Here is a 25,020-nt window from a genome sequence, read left to right as displayed (position 1 = left end):
CCAGATGCTCCTGGAAGCCACTCTCGGCCTTTGACCAATGAGGACGCGCACGCAGCGCGAGAAGGAGAACGAGACTGCACAGCCGACACTGTGCGTATGTGCACGCCTGCCTTGGCGCGAAGAACGGACAGACGGGGAGCGAGCCCATATAAGAGGGGCGTGGACCGCCCGAGCCGCCGCTTAAGCTTCAGTGAACAATTTTTGAGGAAAGGAAATGCGCAGTATCTGTCTTCAAGAGCTGCGAAACCAATAGAGCGGGGGCTTGGAAAACAGAGGGTAAAATTTCTAAATTGGTTTTTGAGGAAAGTAAATGCGCAGTATCTGTCTCACACTTCTCGGTGGACGCCTGAACAGAGGGAAGGCGCATAACTGCCCTCTTGGAACAGTGGACACCTCAATCGTGCTTTAAGCTACGTGGCGGTAGTGACAGATGTGCGATGCATGCTTTGGCATTGACAACGTTGTGCTAGAAACGCTACCACCTGTCAGGGTGGCAGGGTGTATGGAAACTTTAATGTGGAGATAAAGGCAAGCGGGAATTTCTTACCACTTATACGGGAGAACAACCCGTTGCTCTCACTCGTAACGGCTCCCACAGCTGTGGCAACCTCGCGAAATACTTGCGCAGACCTCCTCTTTGAGAACCAGGCATTGGTGCAGCAAGTCGAGCATATACCCATCTATTTCTCCGTCTTCGGGTTTATCTTAGACAATAGTTCCCGTGTGACTCACCGGTTGCGACTGTGACGCTTTTGTTTTCTTGGTACTACCGGAAAACATTCCTGGTAAATCGGGTTCAGAATGTTTAAGAATGCGTCGTACCCAATACTGCGTCATTTCCTTAAAGGACAGGCTTCCGTTTGTTTTTTCGACAGACTTTCAAAATGCGGACAGAGTTTTCTGGATATGAGTTGGAAAGAGTATGCTGGGCTGCGTTGCCTTTTGGACATCTTTTTAACGCACATAAATATAGGCAAGTGATCGCTGATGTCAGAAATGATTACTCCGAAACTGATCGTACTGGGATCATGGTTGGTAATAAATAAATCTATGAGCAGTGAAAACCTGGTAGTAATACATGTTCAGAAATAAATCTAAACTATTTTTGGAGGTGTCAGTGGATAAAATATTGTCATATGTGTTATTTGCCCTCCCTTGATATTACTTTGAACGTCACCCTCAACCAGCGGGTGCCGATCTACGGGAAAGAGGAAGAAGCTCAGACGGAATCGCTCGTGAGCCCGGCCGCAACCGCTTGGCCTGTATCTGGCGCCTGCTGTCCTGTGGTGCTGGTCCTCCAGAGACTTTACGACCCGCTTCCTCTGAACCACCCGCGACATTGTGGTGGAGGTGCCGTCTTATGCAACGTCATACCCTACATCCCGCTTCGCAGAGTCCCATTCCGAGCCCAGGCCACCGCCCTTCCGCTGCGGAGGCTGATATACGTGCAGGCCGGCGAATTTGCCCGGCGAATTGTGAAGTGCGTAGATAATCTGGTTTATTCGATCCCTCTCAGTTGTGGTGGTTCATATGTTGGACAAACTGGTCGTTGTTTGAACGATAGGCTGAGGGAGCACAAAAATGATGTCAAGAATGCGGCCCGCCATATTGGTGTTCACTGTCGTGATTGTTCGTGCCAGCCTCTGTATGACAAAAGCAGGATAGTTGATAGACACAAAGATCAGCTGATTAGAGAAGTTATCGAAGCTTCTGAGATCTTGAAGCTGGGTCAGAGGTGTGTAAGTACCCCTTCTGTCGCTATCTTGCAGAAAGAGCATGAATTTTTGCACACGTGTTAGCCTTGTGTTATCAAATACGTGCCTGGTCGGAGGGATATGTGTCACGGTTCTGTGTATTTTTCTGTTGTTCAGGGTCGCTGGCGCCTTTATAAGCATGGCTTACTGAATAAACATTATGTTGTTAGTCAGCGCCGTGTATCGTCCTTTCTTGTCCTCTGGCCTTGTGCCGTTGCGCTGTTTCACAAGAAATCATGTCAGACCAACGCGCCCATCAGTTTTTGTTGTAGAATTTAAGGACTCGGCCCCGAATTCGGCCTCTTGCCGGCACGGCACATTGCTCAATCTACCGTGAGCCACTGCCAGCAGACAGATTCTTCAACCGTGCCTGCCGTCCTTTATCTCCTCGTTGCTCCTCGTTCAGCCCTCCCGTTTCGTGGCGAAGCCTCCGAAGACATCGACGATTGGCTTCACCACTATGCACGCGTGGCCCGCCACAACGGCTGGACTGCGGAACATTGGCTGTAGAACTTTTATTTCTGGTCAAATGTTAAGGGGAATCCCCCAAGGTGGAGTAGATTTGTAATAAGGGAGTAATTACTCATTGACATCCACCCGAGCGCAGCCATACGGCTACAAAGGAAAGCTATACAGTTTTCTCAGAAACTTTGTAGTTAAAGAAATATTCGTCCTGGTCCGGGGTTTGAAGCGGTGGTCCCGGGTTCTAACCCCGGACCAGGAGGAATTTTTCTTTAACTACGAAGTTTCTGAGAAAGCTGTATAGCTTTCCTTTGTAGCCGCATGGCTGCGGTCGGGTGGATGTCAATGAGTAATTACTCCCTTATTACAACTTGCATTTCTGTCTTGAGGGCACTGCCCGTGAACCCCGAGAACCACGAGCACATCCTTACATCGAGGGATGCCTGCAAGACACAGCTGCGAAGCCCTTTTGCTAACCAGCACCGCCGCCAACGCGCAGAGGACCTCCTGCAAACCAGGTTCCGGGGCCCCGACGAAACCGTCACAAGTTTCGTCGAAGACGTGTTGCGGCTTAGTGCCCCAGCCGATCCCCGAGCCTCCGAGGACAAGAAGGAGCGCATTCTTGTGCGATGAGCAAAGTGGGACATTTTCGGCGGTCTCATTCGGGATCCTCCCACAACCATGCCCCGGTTTATATCCGAAGCGACTAACATCCACAGTGTCCTGGTAACCAAAGCAGATAATTATCTTCGGCCTGCTGGACTTTCTAAGGCTTCCAGTCTTTTCGCTGACCACCTGGCGGCTTACCCCGTCGACGCCATGCACCCACAATACAATAAGACAATACAGTATAACTTTATTTACATAACTGTGCATGATGTAGGAGACCTGCAGAAAAATCCGCTAGAAGCCAGCTTGACAGGGCCGCAAGCACTTTTCATTGGCAGCACTCAGTGGAGATTACCTAAAACAGCACCTAAGTCGCAATGAAATAAACCAAAGTACAGTGAATGGAATAAAACGAGGTGCATGCGTGATAAGAATGGCATTACATATAACTATATGTCATATGTAGTTTGAACAAAAGTAGAAAGTGTAAAATAAAAAAAAATAAAGGTTTGTACTACAATTTGAAAAACTCGCGCGATGTCTTCAATGCATTTTTTTCAATTTATATGTTTCGAACTTCTAAATTGGTCAATATTCTTGGCAGTTTGTTCTGCAACATTTGAAGATAAGTTGCTGGGCGACTTGGTTCCGATTTTCCATGACTACAGCGCAACGAACGGAACAAGAAGGACACAGCGCTGCAGCGCTGTGTTGTGTCTGCCTGTGTCCTTCTTCTTGTCCCATTCGTTGCGCAGTAGTCATGGAAAAAACATTTGAAGGCCGTATGTTGTTCTGCTTGTTTTAACTTTCCATGGCTCTAAATGACGTGTATTGTAAGACTCTACATTTCATTGTCGTTTAGCGATTTTTTGAATAAACCCGTTGTTTTATTAGCATCTTGTTTAAAGTGTTTGCAAAGCCGGTATTTGTAACAATTTGTGGCTGGAATAACGTTGTAATTTGTGAATAATTCGTGCGCATGAGCGTACACTGATACATTTTCTACACCTCATGAAACCTTTTTTTGCGGAAGCAGCAGCCTTTCAATGCTGGATTTAGTAGTTTATGCCCATGCCAGATGACAATAGTTGAGTCTCGAGGTGAAAAGGCTATTGCATATTATATCAAGATGGGGCGAGGGAATACGTGACGATTTCGAAAACTATGTAGACTATTTGAGACAACCTTTTGGAGTGGAATCGACGTGGGCATCCCATGGCATTGTGTATTGAAAAATGACGCACTAAGTCTTAAAGCTAGGCACAATCTCTATGATAGTTGAGCGTAGTAAATTTTTGTGTGTATTTTGACGTTTTTTTTCTACTATGAAACGGAACCGCTTTTGTTTCTTCAGCGTTTATCCTCGGGCTATTTTCTCTGTCCATTCATCAAGCTTCATAGCGCTCCGTTGGCTGCAGCTATTATCTGATCGCTTGATTCTCCTGTAAAAAATATACTTCACTTCACTTCACTTTAATACCTTAAAGACCCTCGTTAGAGGGTATTACATAAGGGGTGGGGCACACAGAAATGAAAAACAGAATGAATAACAGATAAGTTGAAAGTTATACAAATATAAGATTATCACTGAGCAAGTACACGCGTGATTTCTTCGATGAACAATGATTGGCATGTGATAGCAGCAAGTTCTCGGGGAAGGCCGTTCCAGTCTTTCGCGGTCCGGGGGAAGAATGATGAAGAAAATGTAGTGGTGCGGGCGCGAGGTTGTGACACTTGCTGCTGATGGCCGGTGCGGAGGGAGATGCGTGGTGGTGGTGCGCAGATGTAGGGTTCCTGTCGTAGCTCAGAGTAAAAAAACTTGTGAAACAAACATAAACTAGCAATGTAGCGGCGATGAGCAAGGGTAGGTAGGCTGGACTGTGATTTGAGGGATGATATGCTGATATCAAAAGAATACGATGAATGAATGAATCTAGTTGCTCGGTTTTGAACTGCTTCAATTGAATTACAGAGATATGCTTGCTTTGGAGACCAGATGGGAGATGCGTATTCTAATTTTGATCTGACTAATGATTTGTATGCGAGGAGCTTGACATGCTGAGGTGCAGAGCGTAGGTGTCGCTTTAAGAATCCTAGTGTTCTGTTGGCGAATGATATGATGTTTGAAATATGCGTATTCCACGTAAGATCATGACAAATATGAACACCAAGGTATTTGTATGATTGGACAAGATCGAGAGGAACGTTTGATATGCTGTATTGGAACTTGTATCATCTGCATAGTTTATGAATACAGAAGATGGAGCTATCCTGTACACATTTTTCACATACAGGTTGAAAAGAAGGGTCCAGAGAAGGGGCCCTTGTGGTACGTAGTAAGAAGCAAGAAGTGGATCGGACAAACTATCATCTATGGCTACAATTTGGGTGCGGTGTTTTAGGTAGGAATCGATAAGGGCACCGGCTTTTCCGCGAAAGCCGTAATGTTCCAGCTTCCTTATCAGTACTGCATGATTGATAGTGCAGAAAGCGTTAGAAAAGTCGACATGAAAGCTCAAAACTAGCTTTCCTTCTTCCAGCCTGCTTAAGATGTGTTCCTTTTGGGTTACAATGTGCAAGTTCTGGGCTGAATCCTCTGCGATAACAATTGGGAGTTGGCTAACAGCTTATTGTTTCCTTCAAAAGTTATCATTCGTCTAAAAATGGTCTTTTCTAAAGTTTGGAAAAGGTCGGGAGTATTGATATGGGGCGATAGTTTCCAATATTATTTTTGTTAACTTTACAATTTGCACAGTACACTTACGTGAGCAACCTGCGTTCTACACGGAAATATGGCCTGCTCAAAACATAGATTAAATATATGCACTAGGCTTGGAGCAAGAAGGTGGGCAACGCATTTGATCGGTTCTTTTCTGAATACCTTCAGCATCTTCGAAACCACTATTTCTAAGGTTTAAACTTATGTTTGTATCTCTGTTTCATTGACTGGAGTCAGAAACATCAAACTTGAATTGCACGGAAAATTCGGAAGCTCATTAAAAAGCGCCTTTCCGTTGACGTTTATAAAATATTTATTGAAAACATCTGCAAGAGGTTTTCTGGTTAGCTGTGTGTCCCTTACTTTTGAGCCGCCGCGGTTGCTCAGTGGCTATGGTGCTCGGCTGCTGGCCCGAAAGACGCGGGTTCGATCCCGGTCGCGGCGGCTGAATTTCTTTGGAGGAGAAATTCGAGGCCCGTGTACTGTGCGATGTCAGTGCACGTTAAAGAACCCCAGGTGGTCGAAATTTCCGGAGCCCTCCACTACGGCGTCTCTCATAGCCTCAGTCGCTTTGGGACGTTAAACCCCATAAACCAAACCAAACCAAACCTTACTTTTGTTTTACAGACTTTATCAGGCGCTGCGTTATCGTTTAGCATCGAGGTCAGCCTACGCCAAATCAGGTCCATCCGTCCTGCTGCAGGGCAAAATACACTGTCTAAATATTCACGGCTCGCTTTCTTTAAATCTTTACCTAAGCGACTACGATAGGCTTTAAGCTCTAGCAGTACTTTTTTTATCTTTGCTCTGGATTAACTGGGGATATAAATTAATTTTTCCCTAATTCTCGAGCAAAGCTGTGCATAATCCCATGGTTTTCGAATCTTTCTACCCGTTTTTACTGCGACTAGAGGAAAACTCTGTACATAAATTGGCTTGAGTATTTCCTGAAACATGTCAACTGCGATGTTTACATTTTTGCTGAAAAGATTGGATCCTACGAAGTGCGCGCAATTTTGTCATAGAACTCGGTTAGTTTTCGATGTGTTATGTGTTGAACAAAATATGTATGCCGTGCTTTTCTGTTGTTTAACGGACCTTTGGCTCATAAGAATGTAGGTAAATGATCGCTGAGATGTGAGATTAGCACACCTGCATTAATCCTGCTTGCATGAGTACTGGTAAGAAACACATCAATCAAAGAGGATGAATATGCTGTCACCCTTGTTGGAGTATCAACTGTGGTTCGAACACCATGAGTGTTCAAAAAGACAGCAAGGTTAGTGTGCAAAGAGTTCAATACTAATGTCACCACCGAATATAACATTAAAACGGTTCATATTAATGAACGAGAGCAGTGTTTCTAAGTAATCAAAAAAGGTGTCGTCTTTCCTTCTGGTGGTCGATAACTACGACCAGCACATAGTTTTGCACGCGAACAGGTAAAACTTTATAATCTTCCGTAAGTGTAGAAAATTCTTCAAGCAGCTCACATTTAAACATCTGCTTGAACAAAATGCACACCGCTACACCCCGTCCAGCGAAGTGGTTTAAGTTGTAAGTTTCATATCCAGCAAGTTGATAACCGTCGTTGTCACTTGACCATCTCACGGTTAACATTACAGAATATAGCGACTCATTCATGTCCTCGAAAAGTTGTTCCAGACCTAGTTTCTTATTTTTTATTGATCGTATGCTCAGATTAAAGCATTTTAATGATTGAAAAAATGGTTTTCCAATATGTTTCCGAAAGTCGTGCGGCAAAACGAAGGACGCCATTTCCATAGCTTGTCCACTTTTAGACTTGCTTACCTAGATCGTCAGGGCAAGCAATCAGTAATGCTTTCTGCCCGTCAGCCTTTCGCATCAGGATTCTTGCATTGCTATGCCATACGTATCTGTATTTGTTTACCTTTGCCCAGTTCTTAACTTCAAACAGTATTGCACGGGTTCTTTTCGTCAGGTAATCCAGTATGAAGGTGTTGGCGTCTCTTTCTTGCAGTTTCTTTCTGTTTTGCCCCACGTATCCCTTTCAGCTTGCCTTGCGAACCGATAAATGATACTTGGCGTTTTATCTTTTTTTTTTTTGCTGGCAGCCGGTGAGGTGCCACAACGTCACTTTGCGAGAGCTCTGAAAGTTCATTTTTGGCAGTCAGTGCATTTATCTTATCAAGAAGATTTTCGTCTTTAGTCTCTTGGATGCCATGGAATTCAAGGTTGAGGCGCCGGTTCCTCCACTCAAGGTTATCAGTTCATCCTTTAGCAGGACGACTTCATCGCCTCACGCCTCGACCTTTTCCACCCTCTTTTTCAACTCTTTTACTTCGCGCTCGTTTCGCTCAGTGCGGGAAATGAAATCGTCATACTGGTCGCTTAGCAGTTTCAGTGTATCTTGAATACCGTCAATTGTTTTCTTAATAGGCAGCAGCGGATCCAGCTACGCGAGGTCATCCACGCAGTTTTTAGGGAGAAACTTCGGAAGTGTCTAGATTGTGACTGTGTTTCCCGTTACTTCTCTTTTTCCTCTTTAATCACTTCATTCCCTTCCCCAGTGCGGGGTAGCCAACCGGAAACCTGTCTGGTTAACATCCCTGCCTTTCCTCCCTCTTTGTATCTATCTGCCCGATGTGTCTGCCTCCCACCGATTTCACCTCTTCATCCCCCTTCACAGAGGTCGTCCGAGAAGAAGAGCAACGTGCACTTTTTCCTCGCTGCACCGTCACCCCTCCTCCAGCACAGCTCACCGTGATGTACGCCTCCGTCGTCCGTCGGTCATAGCCGCCGCCGGTCGGCCGCCCGTCCTTCACAGCCACTACCGTCTCCTAACGCCTGCCTCCACCCCTCGTTTCCAACAGCGTGGACCAAGCAAGGCCGACGCGTGGACGACCGTCAATGACCGCCCACTATGCTTCCACTGCGGGAAGCCGGTCACATCTACTGCCCTTATCGGATGCTCGGGCTTCGCGGATTCCGGCGAAATGCGTTCCACCCCAGGTACGGCAAACTGCCTCGTGACACGGGAATTTCTGCGCCGTTCTCCATCACCTTTCCGCCAGTTCTATAGCCGCCTCTGCTTGCCCGGTGTGCAATAATCTTCACGTACTTATCGACGGCCACTCCATGCACGACGGCCCTCGTCGACACCGGCACCGACTACTCCGTTGTGAGTGGGGAGCTGTTCCGCCGCCTTCGCAAGGTACCCACGCAGTGGCATGGCCCACAAATCCAAACCGCCGGAGGCACCTCGTCACTTCGGTCGGCCGCTGCACTTCTCGTGTTGAAATTAACGGTCTCACGTGCTCCGTTACCTTCCTCGTCTTGCTGCGCTGCTTGAGAGATATTCTTGGTATGGATTTTCTGACCGAGTTCGGCGCTGTTAGCGACCTCGCCGACTGCCGCCTCACCCTTCGTCGGCCTTGCCTTGTCTCGCCGAGCGCCGAGTCGACGTTCTCCGAAGTGCGCATCTTAGCGGACCACGTGACTTCGCCGCCTGACTCTAGCGTGTTTATGCTGGTCGAGTCCGCACCTGTTGTCTCTGGCGAAATTCTCCTTGAAGGTAGTGTGCAGGTGCTTCTTGACAGGGGTGTTGGTGTTACTAGAGGTCTCACGCGTCACCAACTTTCGCAGCGTGCCGCAGCACCTCAAAAAGTTAGTTTAGTTTATGGGGTTTAACGTCCCAAAGCAACTAAGGCTATGAGAGACGCCGTAGTGGAGGGCTCTGGAAATTTCGACCACCTGGGGTTCTTTAACGTGCACTGACATCGCACAGTACACGGGCCTCTAGAATTTCTCCTCCAAAGAAATTCCAGCCGCCGCGGCCGGGATCGAACCCGCGTCTTTCGGGTCAGCAGCCGAGCACCATAACCGCTGAGCCACCGCGGCGGCACCTCAAAAAGGGTACAGTAATTGGCCTCATCGAGCGCCTTATCGCTCCTGTCGATGCTGAGACCCTGTCTACGGCTCCTTCCTGTCCGCCCCCTCCCCAGCACTCGGTGCTGCCTTTAGGTGTCAGCATTGCCCCGCAACTTTCTCCTCAGGAGAGAGACGAGCAGGTATTGTCAGATGGAAGTGGATGATCACGGCGGAGAAAAGACTGCTTTCATCACCCAGGATGGACTGTATGAGTTCAAGCTGATGCCCTTCGGACTCTGTACAGCTCCAGCGAGCTTCCAGCGCGTTATGGACACCGTTCTCACCGGCCTCAAATGGCAAACATCTCTTGTCTACCTTGATGATGTGATTTTTTCAAGCACATTTCATGAGCATCTGGTTCGCCTGCAGGCTATCAGAAACGCCGGCCTCACACTCAAGCCTACGAATTGCCAGTTTTCTTCAGACTAGCTGAAATTTCTGGGTCACGTCTTCAGTCACGAGGGTCATCGTCCTTATCCCGATCAAAGAGTGGCCGTCGCTTCCTTCCCGACGCTGTCGGACAAGAACGCCGTGCGAAGGTTCCTGGGCCTCTGCGCTTACTACAGACGCTTTGTTCCCAACTTTTCGGATATCGCCGCGCCGCTTACTCGCGTCTACGAAAGTCCGTCCCCTTCCAGTGGTCTGATGAAGAGCAGCTCGTATGTGACCGTCTAAAACGGCTCCTGCAGGCTTCCCCTGTACTAGGCCATTTTGATCAGGACGTCACGACTGAGGTACACACTGACGCTAGTAACACGGGACTCGAGGCCGTCTTGATCCTGCACCAGAACGGCGCCGAAAGTGTCATCGCATACGCCAGTCGTGTTTTGTCGAAGGCGGAAACCAGTTACTCGACCACCGAAAAAGAATGCCTCTCAGTAATTTGGGCAATCACAAAGTTCCAACCCTGTCTGTATAGACGCCCATTCCAGGTGGCTGACCGATCTAAAGGACCCTGCAGGCCGACTTGCGCTGTGGCCTCTTCGACTGCAAGAATTCGACGCTACGATCGTCTATAAGTCTGGTCGCAGACACACTGATACCGACTGCCTCTCTCGTGCTCCTGTCGAATCCGCGTCTACTGATACGGACGGCGATTATGACAGTGTTCTTTATAATAAGAACTTTGCCCTGAGCCCAAGGGCATGGCTTTTGGCTGTGTCCACTGATCTCAGTGACGAATGCGTCTTATGATAACCCCTCCCCGAGACATTTGGGGTTGAGTCGAACACTCGCGCGAATACGTACGAAGTACTATTGGCCACAACTCGACAAGACCGTTCGCCATTACACCAGGACCTGCCGCGAGCGTCAACGGCGCAAGACTCCACCCTCGAAGCCTGCGGGACTCCTTCACCCCATCATGCCACCGTCAGTCCGTTCCAGCAGATCGGTATGAACCAACTCAGACCTTTTCCTCAGTCGTAATCGGTGAACCGCTGGATCGCTGTTGCGACGGACTGCCTCACGAGGTATGTCGAATCACGCGTTCTGCCGTCATCAGCGGCTTGGGATGTGGCAGTTTTTAGTCGAGTCACTCGTTCTTCGACACGGTGCCCCATGGGTCCTTATCGCCGATCGTGATGCCGCTTTTATGCCCCAACTTCTGTCACAGATACTGAACTTAAGCCACACTGCCATCGCAAAACTACCGCATACCATCCGCCAACAAATGGGCTGACTTAGCGCCTTAACAAGACCTTGGCTGACATGCTCTCATTGTATGTCGACATCGAGCACCGAACCTGGGACGTAGTGTTACCATACGTCACTTTTGCGTAAAACACCGCAGTTCAAGAAACTACCGGATTTTCACCATTTAGCCTAGTGCATGGCCGAGAAGTCATTACCATGCACCGATACTCAACTCGTCGTCCAGCTTGCAGGAGAAGCGACACAGTTGGTACGCCTTCACATCGAAGCCCGCCAGCAATTCGATGCTCGCCGATACAACCAAGGCAACTGTGATGTTCAGTTCAATCTTGTTGATCGAGTGTGGGTGTGGACTCCAATTCGACGCAGTGGTCTTAGTGAGAAGCTGTTGAAACGTTACTTTGGCCGGCACGAGGCGATTCGCAGTATAGGCGAGCTAAATTACCAAGTGCTGCCGATCGTAACGCGGGCATCCCGCCTTCCGCCTGCCTCCGAAGCTGTTCGCGCCACTCGCTTCAAAGCGTACTGTCACCGCTCTGAGGACGTGGCCTAACTCTTCGCACTTTACACATGTTTTCGAGTCTTAATTTTGCGCCGCTGCGCATTGGTACGATGCGCCTCCTGGGTGGAGATCAGTGTCATGTGTGTTATTTGTTCTTCCTTGATTTTCCACTTAACGTCATCCTCAACCAGCGGGTTGCCGATCGACGCCAAATAGGGAGAAGCTCGGAGGGAAGCGCTCGTGCACCCGGCCGCGACCCTTTGTCCTGTGTCTGGCGCCTACTCTCCTGTGGCCCTGGTTCTCCACTGTCCCAACGACGCGCTTCGTCTGAACGAACCGTCACAATATTATTATTTAGGCCACCACCTAGAACAAGGTTCGAGAGTAGACTAGTTGCAAATGAAATTAGGCTTTCAAAACCATTCTAGAACGTAGCGACGCAGCCCCTTGGTGTCCGATAGCGTACTGCAAAAAGAGAATTAGCCAAGCTCATTGTTAAACATTTAAGGCCACAACTTCTTAAATAATATAGAAACACCGCCACCAAGACCGGTGTCAAGATTTAAAAAAAATGTTTGAGACAGAAATGGCGAAATAAAACAGCGCAAGGAACGGGACGAAACACGAAGGAGCAAAAGACAGACACGGGCGCTATTACAGAAATGGTAATAGCGCTGCAATAAGACTTACACAAGAAAGACTGACACAGGACACGCGCTAACTTCATCTGATTTTATTTACTGCAAAGCCAGCAAATATATGGAAAATTCAAGGCATGCGCAAAAAACACCGATAAAACAGGCATCAACAAAACCGTTCAAGATACGATATCTCAGTCTTGAAAAGGCGAACCCAGGTATCACTCACGCAATCTAATCCCCTCTTCCTAATGTGGCATGCTTCCAAACGCTCCCGCGCCTTCGTATCTCCACTCCTGCCCAGAATCTTTATCTCCCGAAGCCGTGGCTCACACTTCTTGCATTGCTGGCATCTTTTTTGCCCCAGCCCATGTTCTGCCGCACGATTACACACGAAGCACTCAGCGCAGTGCTGCGAAAGATGTGCACCTCCTAGATTTGTTAGCGATCGTGCGTGCTCAGCCGCGCGGTCATTAACGCACGCACGATCGCTAACAAATCTAGGAGGTTCACATCTTTCGCAGAACTGCGCTGAATGCTTCGTGTGTAATCGGGTGGCAGAACATGGGCCGAGGCAAAAAAGATGCCAGCAATACAAGAAGTGTGAGCCACGGCTTCGGGAGATAAAGATTCTGGGCAGGAGTGGAGATACGAAGGCGCGGGAGCTTTTGGAAGCATACCACATTAGGAAGAGGGGATTAGATTGCGTGAGTGATACCTCGGTTCGCCTTTTAAAGACTGAGATATCGTATGTTGAACGGTTTGTTGATGCCTGTTGTACCGGTGTTTTTTGCGCATGCCTTGAATTTTCCATATATTTGCTGGCTTTGCAGTAAATAAAATCAGATGAAATTAGCGCGTGTCCTGTGTCAGTCTTTCTTGTGTACGTCTTATTGCAGCGCTATTACCATTTCTGTCTCAAATAATGCACCATCTAGCCCAAATTGACGTTCTTCAAAAAAAAAAAATGTCTCGTGACCAGGGAATCAAAGAATATCAGAATGACTTACACACCAAGTTTCGCTAATCAAGATGGTGTCAATGGGCACATTTAACTGTTGGAGGAAAGTCGCAGCATGTGCGACCTGGTATCGGACAGACGGAGCATTAACACGAAGTCATTTGAATGACTTCCAAGTCATTCAACCGGGCCAAGGAAATCTTTTTTGTCCTCTTCAAAGGTAAGGCATTTCTATGGCGTTGTTCACTGCTGGCAGTGAACGAAATAATGATTCAGAATCAATTCTTCCTTCTATTTTCCGCTTCCCAAGGTAGCAAGCGTGCGGTACGGATATTGCTGATCTTTCTTGTGAAGATCGTCTTTCTTGTGAAAATCTTTCCGTTACTCTTCCAGACATTGTTTATGTTTATTGTAATACCAACAGCGCCACAAGTGGCATTACAGTGCGGGGGAATAACACATCATACAAACGAAAAAAAAAGGTAGCAATGTGCAGCACATACAATTCAACCATGATGCAACATTAATACAGCCTAAAAACAGCATTTGCAGAGATGAAGAGAATAAATCACCTGACGTAATTAACACCACCTCTTCAGAGAGCGGGTTGCAATGCCTTATAGACCTAGGGAAAAAAGCGTGTTTGTACATCTCTGATTTTGCAGTTAATTTCCATAACTTTTAATCGATGGTCACGGCGTAGCGAAATATAGTTTGGTGAATGGATGTACAGGTCACGGTTTATGCCAGTATTGGAATAGTAAATACTATGAAAAAATTTTAACCTCAACCAATATCTACGTTTATCAAGCGTCTTCCATCCCAGCGAGTTTTTTGTACATATTTATATTCAATTGTCTTCGCCCATTCTTTCACTTCTTTCAACAGTACTTCCTTCAACATAATTTCTGGACCCATTGTTCGCATCCCAGATTTTGTCTAATACATTCTGCGTTACAATGGGAGACATCAATATTCAATTATAGAGACATCCTTACGCAGAAAATTTTATGAGACTTTCATCGACATACGGCCTCTCAAATTTCAGTCAGCCAACTAAATTTATGAAACGGACTGCCACAATTTCGGATATTTGCATTAAAAACGCGAACCCACAAGAAATTAACAGTGGAATATTTTCGTATGATCTACGAGATCATCTTCCACTTTTTCTGCTTTTTTCATGTACAAAGCGCCCACGCAAGCATAACAATAAGAGAGACGGTCGCCAAATCCATAAACCCTGAAACAAAGAATTTTTTCGCCAGGTCAAGCTGATTGACTGGAGTGTGAAATACAACGATGGGGACGTGAAAACAGCTTACGAAACATTATGTGATTTACATCGGGACTCGCATAATGCCGCTTTTCCTGTGTTGTCATTTAGTGTCATTTTGTGCCATCTTTTTCAACAGTCATTATCATCAGGCGTGCTTCCGCAAGACTGGAAAATCGGTAAGATCGTTCCAGTCCCCAAGAAAGGTTCATCGTTTTCATGTAAAAACTACCGCCCTATTTCTCTTACGAGCATCTGTTCAAAACTAAAGGAACATATTATTTATTCTCACATCGTTAAATTTTTAGTTCCGCTCAAGTTTTTTCATCCTAACCAACACGGCTTTCTAAAAGGACTTTCCTGTGACACCCAACTAGCCCTTTTTGCTAATGATCTTAGCTCTCATCTTGACCTAAACATTCCCGTTGACACGCTCTTCTTTGACTTTGAAAAAGCTTTTGATAAGGTACCCCACAAAAGATTACTACTAAAACTTTCACGTCTTAACCTTACCCCCTTGGTGTTAAAATGGCTACAAAATTTTTTGACCAACAGAGAGCAATTTGTCTACGCCAACAAATCATCGTCACCTCTTTCCCCCGTTACTTCAGGTGTACCACAAGGCACAGTGCTTGGACCCTTGCTGTTTCTAATCTACATTAACGATCTTCCCTCTAACGTCAACTCGAACATCCGATTATTTGCCGACGACTGTGTAATCTACCGCCCTATTACCAGCAGAACTGACTCTGACACCCTCCAAACTGATCTAACCCAAATCGAAACTTGGTGCAAGCATTGGCTAATGTCCCTTAATATTACTAAAACATGCATGCTTTCTTTTCATCGCAGGCAATCCCATATTCCCTCAAAATATGTTCTTTTCGGTTCTGAAGTATCATCTGTTCTTTCCTGTAAGTATCTTGGCATCACCTTAACTCATACCCTAACATGGTCTTCGCATATCACGAACATCGCTAATGACGCTAACCGCACCCTTGGCTTCCTACGTCGAAATCTTCGTTTTACTACCCTTTCTATCAAATTATTAGCTTATAAAACATTCGTCCGACCTAAACTAGAATTCGCGTCAGCAGTATGGGATCCTCATCAATCTAACCTTTCTATAATCCTTGAAAAAGTTCAAAACCGCGCTATCCGTTTTATTTATTGTGACTACTCTTACTATACTAGCGTGTCCTCTTTAAAATCCAGAGCATCCTTGCCTAACCTTGAAACTAGAAGAAAAATATCTCGACTATGCCTATTCCACAAGTTCTATCATTCACCTTTAGGATCATCTATCATATCAACAGCTCATCGTCCTTCTAGCCGCAACAACCACATCAAGACCGTATACCCACCCGCTGCAAGAACAACATCTCATTTCCGTTCTTTTTTTGTCATATCATCTCGGGACTGGAACGATCTGCCGCCGGAAGCCGTACTCATCGTCAACTGCATCGACTTCAAGAAAAAGATTGAGGCCATCCTTATGTAATCAGTAATCTTTATGTATCCTGTAATCTTTATGTATCCTGTAATCTTTATGTATCCTGATCTTTATGTACTCTGTAATCTTTATATAATCTGCATGTAATCCGCCCATCCCTCATGTAATGCCCCACAACCGGGGCCTTTGAGGTAATAAATAAATAAATAAATTAATTAAAGCCGTCCTCTCGTAGTGGAAGGAAGCGCAGAAAACCATGGATTAATTGTGAACTTTATCATCGTACCAAAATAAAAAACAGGTTATCTCGTGACTTTTCTCGTTTATGAGCCCTGAGTAAATTTGCTGAATGTAAGAAATACCGAAATGCTTTAACGACGGAGTTAAGGAAAGCAAAGCGGAATTACTGTCAGAACGTCTTTGAAAGAGCATATAGTAACCAACGACGCATATGGGAGGCTGTAAACTGGCTCACTTCCAGAAAGAAAACTATAGATAACATAATGCAACTTCTAGCTGATGACTCAACTCTCAGTGGTGAATGGTTGCCTAAAGCTAGGAACACGCTTGCTGAAATCAGTTTCCTACATTAAAACTGATGAAAACATGTGCGATAATACTATCAGTGGGTCTAATGCTGGCTCAATCTCTTTTTGAAATATACCTGCGCTTAAAGAACACGGACTGAAGGATAGAGACACACACACACCGCTGGACTTACAACTGAATTTTTATTCGGGAAACACTGCTCTTTATACACACCAGCAGCTGATAAAAATGGAAGATGGTACCACCCGGATGATAAAAAATCGACAAACTGTCTCGTCACATGTCCAGTCCAACCTTCCCTTTTGCAAAAAAGCCCTTTCCTTTGATAGTAGTGAAAGGGACGTGCTACTCGCGCATGCAACCCCACTGTCCCCTATGCTCATGGCTTCAATTATTTCACGCGCCGTTTGGTCACGGTTCCTGCTTACTATCTTCGTCTCGTTATAGGAAGGTACACATTTACACTCTTGACAATGAACAACGAAATTCCCATCGCCTTTCTGTTCCATGTTCTTCCGATGTTCACGGAGCCGCTCGTTCAAACATCGCCCCGTTTGGCCTACATATGCTATGCCACATGTCAGCGGCAACCTGTATACCACTCCTTCTGCGGATGCGACCATGGGGACTTGGTGTTTCTTCTTACACCCCTTAGCTTTTCTTTCTGGTTACGTTACTATTTTGCATAAGTTTTCCAATTTGTCCGGGGCTGAAAAAACGACCCTAGTTTTTACTTTCGAAGCAATTCTTTTAAGATCATGGGACACCCGATGAATGTACGGAATCACCACCGTTTTCTCCTTTTGTTTTGCTCCCTCCTTGCTAGGCACCGTACCCTTTTTGCCAAATTTCTTGAGCAGGCTTTTAATCTTAAAAGAATTGCTTCGAAAGTAAAAACTAGGGTCGTTTTTTCAGCCCCGGACAAATTGGAAAACTTATGCAAAATAGTAACGTACCCAGAAAGAAAAGCTAAGGGGTGTAAGAAGAAACACCAAGTGCAGAAGTTTCTCGGGGTTTGGTTCCAAGAAGACCTGAGCTGGTCTGTACACATAATAAAACCTGAGCAATGAACTTGCTCGCACAGTTGAGTGTTTACGGAGAAGACCTCGGCTCATACCTATCTGGTTAAAAAGAAACATTTATGTTTCTCTTTTTCACTCAAAATTAACATAAAGCCTAATGGTTTGGTCGCCCACTACGCAGTAAAATTACACAAAACTAATTACATTACAAAACAAAGTTCTTCGCTGTTTTCTACGTATATATACAGGACTTAAAAACAGCTCCGCTGTTTAGAAAACACAGCATCGGAAGAGGAGACCAGTTTTATTATTTAAAAGAGCTGCAAATAATACTTGAGAAGAAACTTTACAAAACCAGTGACACGGAAAATGCTGAATATATTAAGGCACAGAAAACATCGATCACCGAAATTAGGAACAAAGCAAACAATTACTTACCCAGTACCTGCCACCACAAAATAAACCAGAAGGAAAGATCATCTTTGAATGCACATAAAAAGAATTGAGGCGCATGTTAAAGAGGTATTGTTGTCCTCTGGATTGAAGGGCTTTTGTAAATAAACACTGTGTTTTTGGAATTTATCGCCCATGTTATTGTGTTCAAAAATGTTTTGATGAGTAAAAAGTATGCTAGAGCTATAGCAAAAAATTGCGTCCGCCCTGATATTGCCAAGTCGTGGGAGCATCAAGTGCGTGACAGCGTGCATGCCCAACTAAGGCGACTGGATAAGGCTGCTTAGCCAAGAGAAATTGTGGCATCTGTGGTGGAAAGCCAGATTCTCGAGGTGAAACCTGGTGGGCGGTGCAAGCCAGGCGAAAGCGCACGTTCCAAACAGCGACCTGTCGTTGTGCCCTACTGGCATCAGGTGTCATACCGCCTCAAGAAGGTCGGCGAAAAGTGGTGCGTGCGTGTTGTATTATCAGCCCCGGAAAAGCTGGGACGCATGTGCCGCCTGGTGAATGATGCCAAAAAGAGGCCTATGTGCAAAATTAAGCACACCAAACCTCTCGTTAAATGTGAAGTTGGTGTGGTGTACAGCATCCCCCTCGCCGGTGGCAGACGGTACATCGGGCAGACGGGACGCTGTATCAACGAATGCTTTCTAGAGCATCGCCGGACAGCTGAGTCGTTATGCGACGGAGGTCACCTATCTGACCGCATTCGCCGTTACTCACACAAACCAGCATGCAAGGCGTTTTTGGAGAGGACACGTGTGATGAGCAAGTTTAAGACTCAAGAGAGCCGAGAAATGTTTGAAGCTTTCAGTATACTTAATGATAAAGAAAACTCCGTCAGCGGCCCTTTTGTGGCGCTACGCAAAAGAGAAATAGATTACCTCAAGGGAAACGTTTTGGTTTTGCCTTGTAGGCGATAGATAGAAGGTGCTGCGATGTGGTAAATCCGAGTGGCTTGGCACTCGTGCCTACTGCTTTTGTTTTGATATTTTATGGTTATCTGGTCGCAGATTACTATCTCTATGACCCCCCCCCCCCCCGCTTTTCCACATAAATACCTGTTTGTGGAATAAACCTCAGTTAAAGTCCGGCGTTAGTCCTGTCTCGTCTATCTTCGACCGTGTCTTTTTTTCGCCGCTGGAATGTCTCACAATTGCAAGGAAGTGGCTGTGTGTTACCTGCCGTTGTCATGTGGAAATTTTGTGCATAGGTCAGACCGGGAGTTGTTTCAATGAGAGGTTTAAGGAACATAATGAAAACATTGAAAACTCTAAAGGATACTTTAAAGAACACTGTTTGGAGTCCTATCCGGTTGTATGGCATCCGGGTAAAATCGTAAGCAGGAAAAAAGAACACGTAAGGCGTGAGATCGTAGATTCCAGACATTAAAAACTTAATGATGAGCGCATCAGCGTGCTATCTATATAGCTATCAAAGAAAAATACGGTTGCTTGAAAATGCGAAGAAAAGTTAAGCTGTCTAGTATGTAGCGACCAGCTGGGATGCTCTTGTGTTCATGATCACACGCTGATTATAAACCTGCAATTGAAATCAATAAAATCAGTTCTAAGTTAGCGCTCGTGTTCTATACTTCTGATCTGTCCACTTGCTTCCTCTTGCAGTCCTCTCGGACTTCATTTGGTGGCAAGCGCAGCAGGGTACGATAGAGTGTTAGGTGGGCAGTACCACTGAGTAGGGTTTAGGAAATCGGCGGTAATGTGGGCACACATGGCACAGGACATTGTTAGTTGAGCAAATATTGATTGAACATCTGTCCTGAAGTGGGAGTGAGTCGGCTGCGATGTCTGTGTTGGAGAAATTGGGTTGCAACACCTCAAGAATAAAGAACTGCTGCGTAACATGGTGGCAAATTTCTATACCTTGGAACCCATTCATAGTTTCATAGCTGCTTAGGAGGTGAAGTACAGGAGTTTGTCGCATTCTAGATTTACACTGAAGCGTAAATGTTAACCACATAATCCAATTTTCGTAGGCTCTTCGTGTTCATGCCAAACTTTGTCCTCATTACAAGTCTTCAGAAGCGTTTATTTTAGGAGAGGCCTTTATTTATTGAAGTACATTTATTGGCCACAAGCACTTTCGCTGTTCACTTCAAGTGTAAAATAAATGTTTCAGCGACCGAATTTTGTGTCCTTTGTAAAATGTAAGACTGCTCTGGGCTTCTTTGTCAAGATGCGTTGTGTTGTCATGCTATCATGTAACGCGTTGTCAAGGAGACCGACAACGCTGCATTCAGTAGCTCTTAAGCTGTGCGGGGCTGAACTGCCCGCACTGTTCACATATGACGATGACACGCAGATGGAAGATGGCTGTAGCTGTTAAATCCTGCGTCCCATGTCTCCCTCTGTACCTGCTCTGTTCCCGCCAGTGCCTCTCTCTCTGGACTCATATTGCAGCGAAAAAGTACAAACACACAGAGAAGAAACACGCACAAAAAAAACACGGACAAACGCTGCACTCACAACTGGTTTACTGCAAAAAGATTTTGAGCTTAAAAAACTTTCACGCATCTGGCAAAAAATAACGTCTTATCATATTGCCGCAAAAAGGTTGAATTCCGAAGCGTACAAAAAAAAACGTAACCATCACTAATGCAGCAATTTGTTCTTCTCCTTATGTGAAAGGCCTCCAGGAGTTCACGTGCCGTTTGATACTTGCTGCTGCCTAGGATTCGAACGCTATCGAAACGTGGCGAACATGTCACGCATGACTGGCAGTGCCTAACCAAGTGCACATTCTCTTTGTTCTTTAAATTCCTTTGGTGCTCCCCTAGCCGGTCTTTCTCTCCCTGGCTTGATATTGCCTTCCCTATGCGCTCATTTCCTTGCTGCTGCTATGAGGAACAACACTGTGCTGAACGGTGCTGGCTTTGCCTCGAGGCTCGCAGACACCTGGCCCTTCTAGGCGACGTGGTGGTGGTGGCGCCCAACTACCGGCTGGGTGCCTTGGGCTTCCTGATGGCTGGCACCGACGAGGCGCCCGGCAACGCGGGCCTCGGGGACCAGCTCACGGCACTCGAGTGGGTGCGCGAGCACATCGGCTACTTCGGCGGCAACGGCTCGGACGTGGTGGCCGTCGGACACGGGGCTGGCGCTGCCTCTATCGGCCTGCTGCTGTTCAGCAGGCGGCGGAAGCCCAACTTCAACCGCGTTATCTTCATGAGCCACAGCCCCTTCTGCCGGTGGGGACTCGCTTAGCAACTAATACCTACTAGAAAAAAGAGGCAACATTTTTTCGCGCTATTTGCAGAGGTCCTGAGGAGCCAAAACATCAAGGTTCTAGCTCTCAGTTTAACAAGCTCCATGATGCGTCACCACCTAATCTCAACTGCGAGCAACGAAGCTCTGCAATGTGTTGAACCGAGACTTGGATCCAAATAATATTAAACAAAAGTAAAAGGAATGGTCTCCAGCTGTAGTCAAGTACAACAAAGGGGTACCTCGATGATAATTATATCGGAATATGTGTCTCGCAAGAGCGCAGAGGCTATTCTGCTTGAAGAAAAATTGAGACCAAATTCAGACCAATTAGGACACTTTTTGAGGTCAAATTTGACGACGCTGGCTACAAACTTATAGTTTAGGTTTACTCAGTTTAGCATCCCAAAGCGACTCACGCTATGAGAGGCGCCGCAGTGCAGGGCTGCAGATTATTTAGACCACCTTGGGTTGTTTAACGGGCATTGACATCGCACAGTACGCGGGGCTCTAGCATTTCACCTCCATCGAAATGGGGCCGGAGTCGCAGCCACGTCTTTCGGGTCGGCAGTCGAGCAGCATAAGCACTGAGCCACTTAGGCGGCCTGGCTAGGAACTGAGTTTGTTGATGGAACGCTACACGTTCACACACGGTTGGAAACAAAACCCAAAGAAGCGCTTTAAAACGCAACTGGAATGATTGCACCTATGTCATGTAGGAGGCAAGGTGGCCACTTCTCGATCAGACAAGGTCAGAAAACAACGACTAATACATGTTACACATCTATTCTCAGTGTATAGAAAGCCTCAGTGACTACGCTGGTGAGCTTGTCTTTGTTTCGGAAAAAAAATGTGTTAGTACGCATCAGCGCGCACATACCTTTCCTAGCCCTTTCATGCTCCAGAGGCCGCGTTTAACGCATCTCCCAGTTTAGTACACCAAGGCTGGTGTCATATCCAAGACGCTTAAGAAAAGTTGGAAGAATCGGGCTCTCGCTTGGAGCGCGGCGCGAACAGACTACCCGAAGTCGAGAGCGCTTTTTTTTTATTTATAAATACTGCTGTCTCTGAGGAGAGACATAGCAGGTGTGGGTGAATACATGAGTAAAAACAAATAACATGGGTAGCATAGAAATAGATAACACAGAAATATTAAAAACAGATCAACGGGTCAAATTGTTAGGCAACTGAACAACAAACTCTTCAATTGGCAATGAACGAAGTGAGCCGTCCAATCCATTCTAAATTTCAACGGTTAGAGGGAAAAAAGAAAATTTAAAACAATCTATATGTGGTTTGAAGGGAACAATGTTTAATGGGTGGTTCCGTCGGGTTGCACGTGCGCTTGATGACACAAATGTGAAGGGTGCCTGAATGCCAGATGATGTGTGAACGATCTTGTGCAGCATAATGATGCGTTCACGTGTGCGCCTATGTTCTAATGTTTGTAAAGATAAACTGTGCATATGGGAAGAAGGTGAAAACTTGCGATCATACCGGCTGAAGATGAATCTTATTGCTTTTTTTTGAACTGATTCTAAACGGTCAATGTCGCGCGCGTAATGAGGGGACCAGACAATTGAGGCGTACTCCAGGATGGGTCGAACTAGTGATTTGTAAGAAGTTAATTTACATTCCTTCGTGGCATATTTTAAGGTTCGTTTGAGATAACCAAGTTTGCGAAGTGCTTTCCCAAGATATGTTATTTATGTGAGCATTCCATTTTAAGTTATGCGAAAATATAACGCCCAGGTATCTGAACTCGCTTGCCGTGGGTCAAGCAGTTAGCGTTGTTACTGTAAGAGAAATGCAGCGGATTCTTTTTGTTACCAAAGGTCATTGCAACTGTTTTAGTGAAATTAATTTTCATTTGCCATGCATTACTCCATTCACAGAACAATGAAAACACTTTGTTTAGTTCCTGTTGATCATCGGCGTTAGCAACGTTGCGGTAAAGCACACAGTCATCGGCATATAGGCGTAACTTCACTGCGGTGTCGTTAGTAACATTAGCTACATCATTAATAAAAATTATAAAGAGTAGAGGCCCAAGCACCGACCCTTGGGGCACACCTGAAGTTACAGTGACTGACGATGACTGTGCATGGTTAAAAGTGACGAACTGGGATCTTAAGTGTAAGTAGTCGGTTATCCAGTCCAGTAACTTATTGCCGTTAAACATGGTGCGTAGTTTACGAAGAAGCTTATTATGGCAGACCATGTCAAATGCTTTGGAGCAATCTATAAATATTGCATCGATTTGATCACGGTTATTTAAAGCGGAAGCGATGTCGTGAGTAAATTCAATGAGCTGAGTGACAGTGGAAAAACCAGATCGAAAACCGTGCTGACAGTGTGACAGTAGATTATGACAAGTTAAGAACTGAACAAGGTGCTTGTGAATAATGTGCTCAAGAAGCTTGCAGCAAGTGGAAATTAGGGAGATCGGTCGGTAATTACTAATTCGTTGTTTATCGCCAGATTTAAACACCGGGATGACATTGGCAATTTTCCAAGCCCGGGGAACGGAGGATGTGTCCAGTGATTTGTTGAAAATCACTGTAAGGTAACGGGCACTCCATTCCGAGTACCTCTTTAAAAACATGTTAGGTATGGCGTCTGGTCCCGCACTTTTAGTTGTGTCAATTTTTACTAACAGATTGTGAACCCCAGGGTAACTTACTTCGAGGTTGGGTAACTGGTGTTCCGAGCTATGAATGAAGGGAGGATTGGTACCATCATCAAGATGAAAGACAGAGTGAAAGTAGCTATTGAAGGCTTCAGAAATGGTTACGGGATCAGTGCAAGGCTGCTCGTTGATAATGAAAGATACAGAGTCATGGGAAGAGGGTAATAATGTTTTCCAAAATTTCGATGGGTTCTCTTTCATGAATGTTGACAGTGTTGTGTTGAAGTAAAAGTGTTTAGCTTGTGTCATTTTTCTCTTTAGCTCCGACTTGAGTGAAAGTAGTAGTGAATCGCGGCTTTCGTTTCCTGGCCGGCTGCGCTTGCGCAAGCGCTTGATGCGTCTTATGAGATGAATTATGTCTCTTGTGTACCACGGATGCTTTGGGTTATGTTTCACACATTTTGTGGGGACGAAATGAAGCACACAGCTATGTACTAAATTATAAAACTGCTCTAATAAAGCATCAACACCACACGTTTCATTGTCTGTCACGAAATCTCCGGAAGACGACGCTAGCAGTTCAGTAATAGCATGGTCGTTGGCACGGGTAAAATCTTTAACAATATTGAAATTCGGCTTATGGGGCTCACAAACCACATTAAATTGCATGAAAACACACTTGTGATCTGACAGTCCGTCGACTACATCGCACTGAAATCCGTATTGCAGCAACTGTTCATTAACAAAAACAAGGTCAAGAACAGAGTTTACTCGAGTTGGACATTCAACGACTTGTGTTAAATCATATGATATAGCCATATTAATTAGGGATTCACAAACAACCTTCTCAAGACCTGTTGAAATTAACAACTTCCAATCGATACAAGGAGCATTGAAATCACCTGTAATGGTCATTTTATACTTGTGGAGCCTGTGTTCCGCTATGTATTCTGTAATGTGCGAGAAAATATTTTCCGAACCGGGCGGACGGTACACAGAACCCACGACTGTCACGAAACCAGAAATGTTTAGCCGGCACCAAACAGACTCAGTATTCGGAAGTTCTGGCAATACAAAAATTTCAATGCCTTTTCTAACGAACAGAGCTACACCCCCTCCTCTAGCAAACTGCCTGTCGTTTCTGATCACCGAGTAATCTGGAGGCAAGAATTCTACATCTGATATGGAGTTGTCCAACCATGTTTCT

General features: G+C 45.7%; 1 protein-coding gene across 1 annotated transcript in view; it reads left to right on the top strand.

The window, feature by feature from the left end:
- The window catches only part of LOC149367653 (acetylcholinesterase-like), a 176,860-nt gene that overhangs the window by 103,070 nt on the left and 48,770 nt on the right, over nucleotides 1–25,020 (top strand). The window contains exon 4 of the mRNA XM_089575250.1: nucleotides 20,875–21,168. Coding sequence (XP_089431376.1) covers nucleotides 20,875–21,168 — 294 coding nt within the window. The remainder of the gene's footprint in view (nucleotides 1–20,874; nucleotides 21,169–25,020) is intronic.

This window comes from Amblyomma mixtum, chromosome 1 (assembly GCF_055824585.1).
Source record: "Amblyomma mixtum isolate Tamu chromosome 1, ASM5582458v1, whole genome shotgun sequence".
NCBI lineage: Eukaryota > Metazoa > Arthropoda > Arachnida > Ixodida > Ixodidae > Amblyomma > Amblyomma mixtum.
The sequence above is the reverse complement of the archived record's forward strand: the minus strand, read 5'-3'. Positions and strand labels throughout refer to the sequence as shown.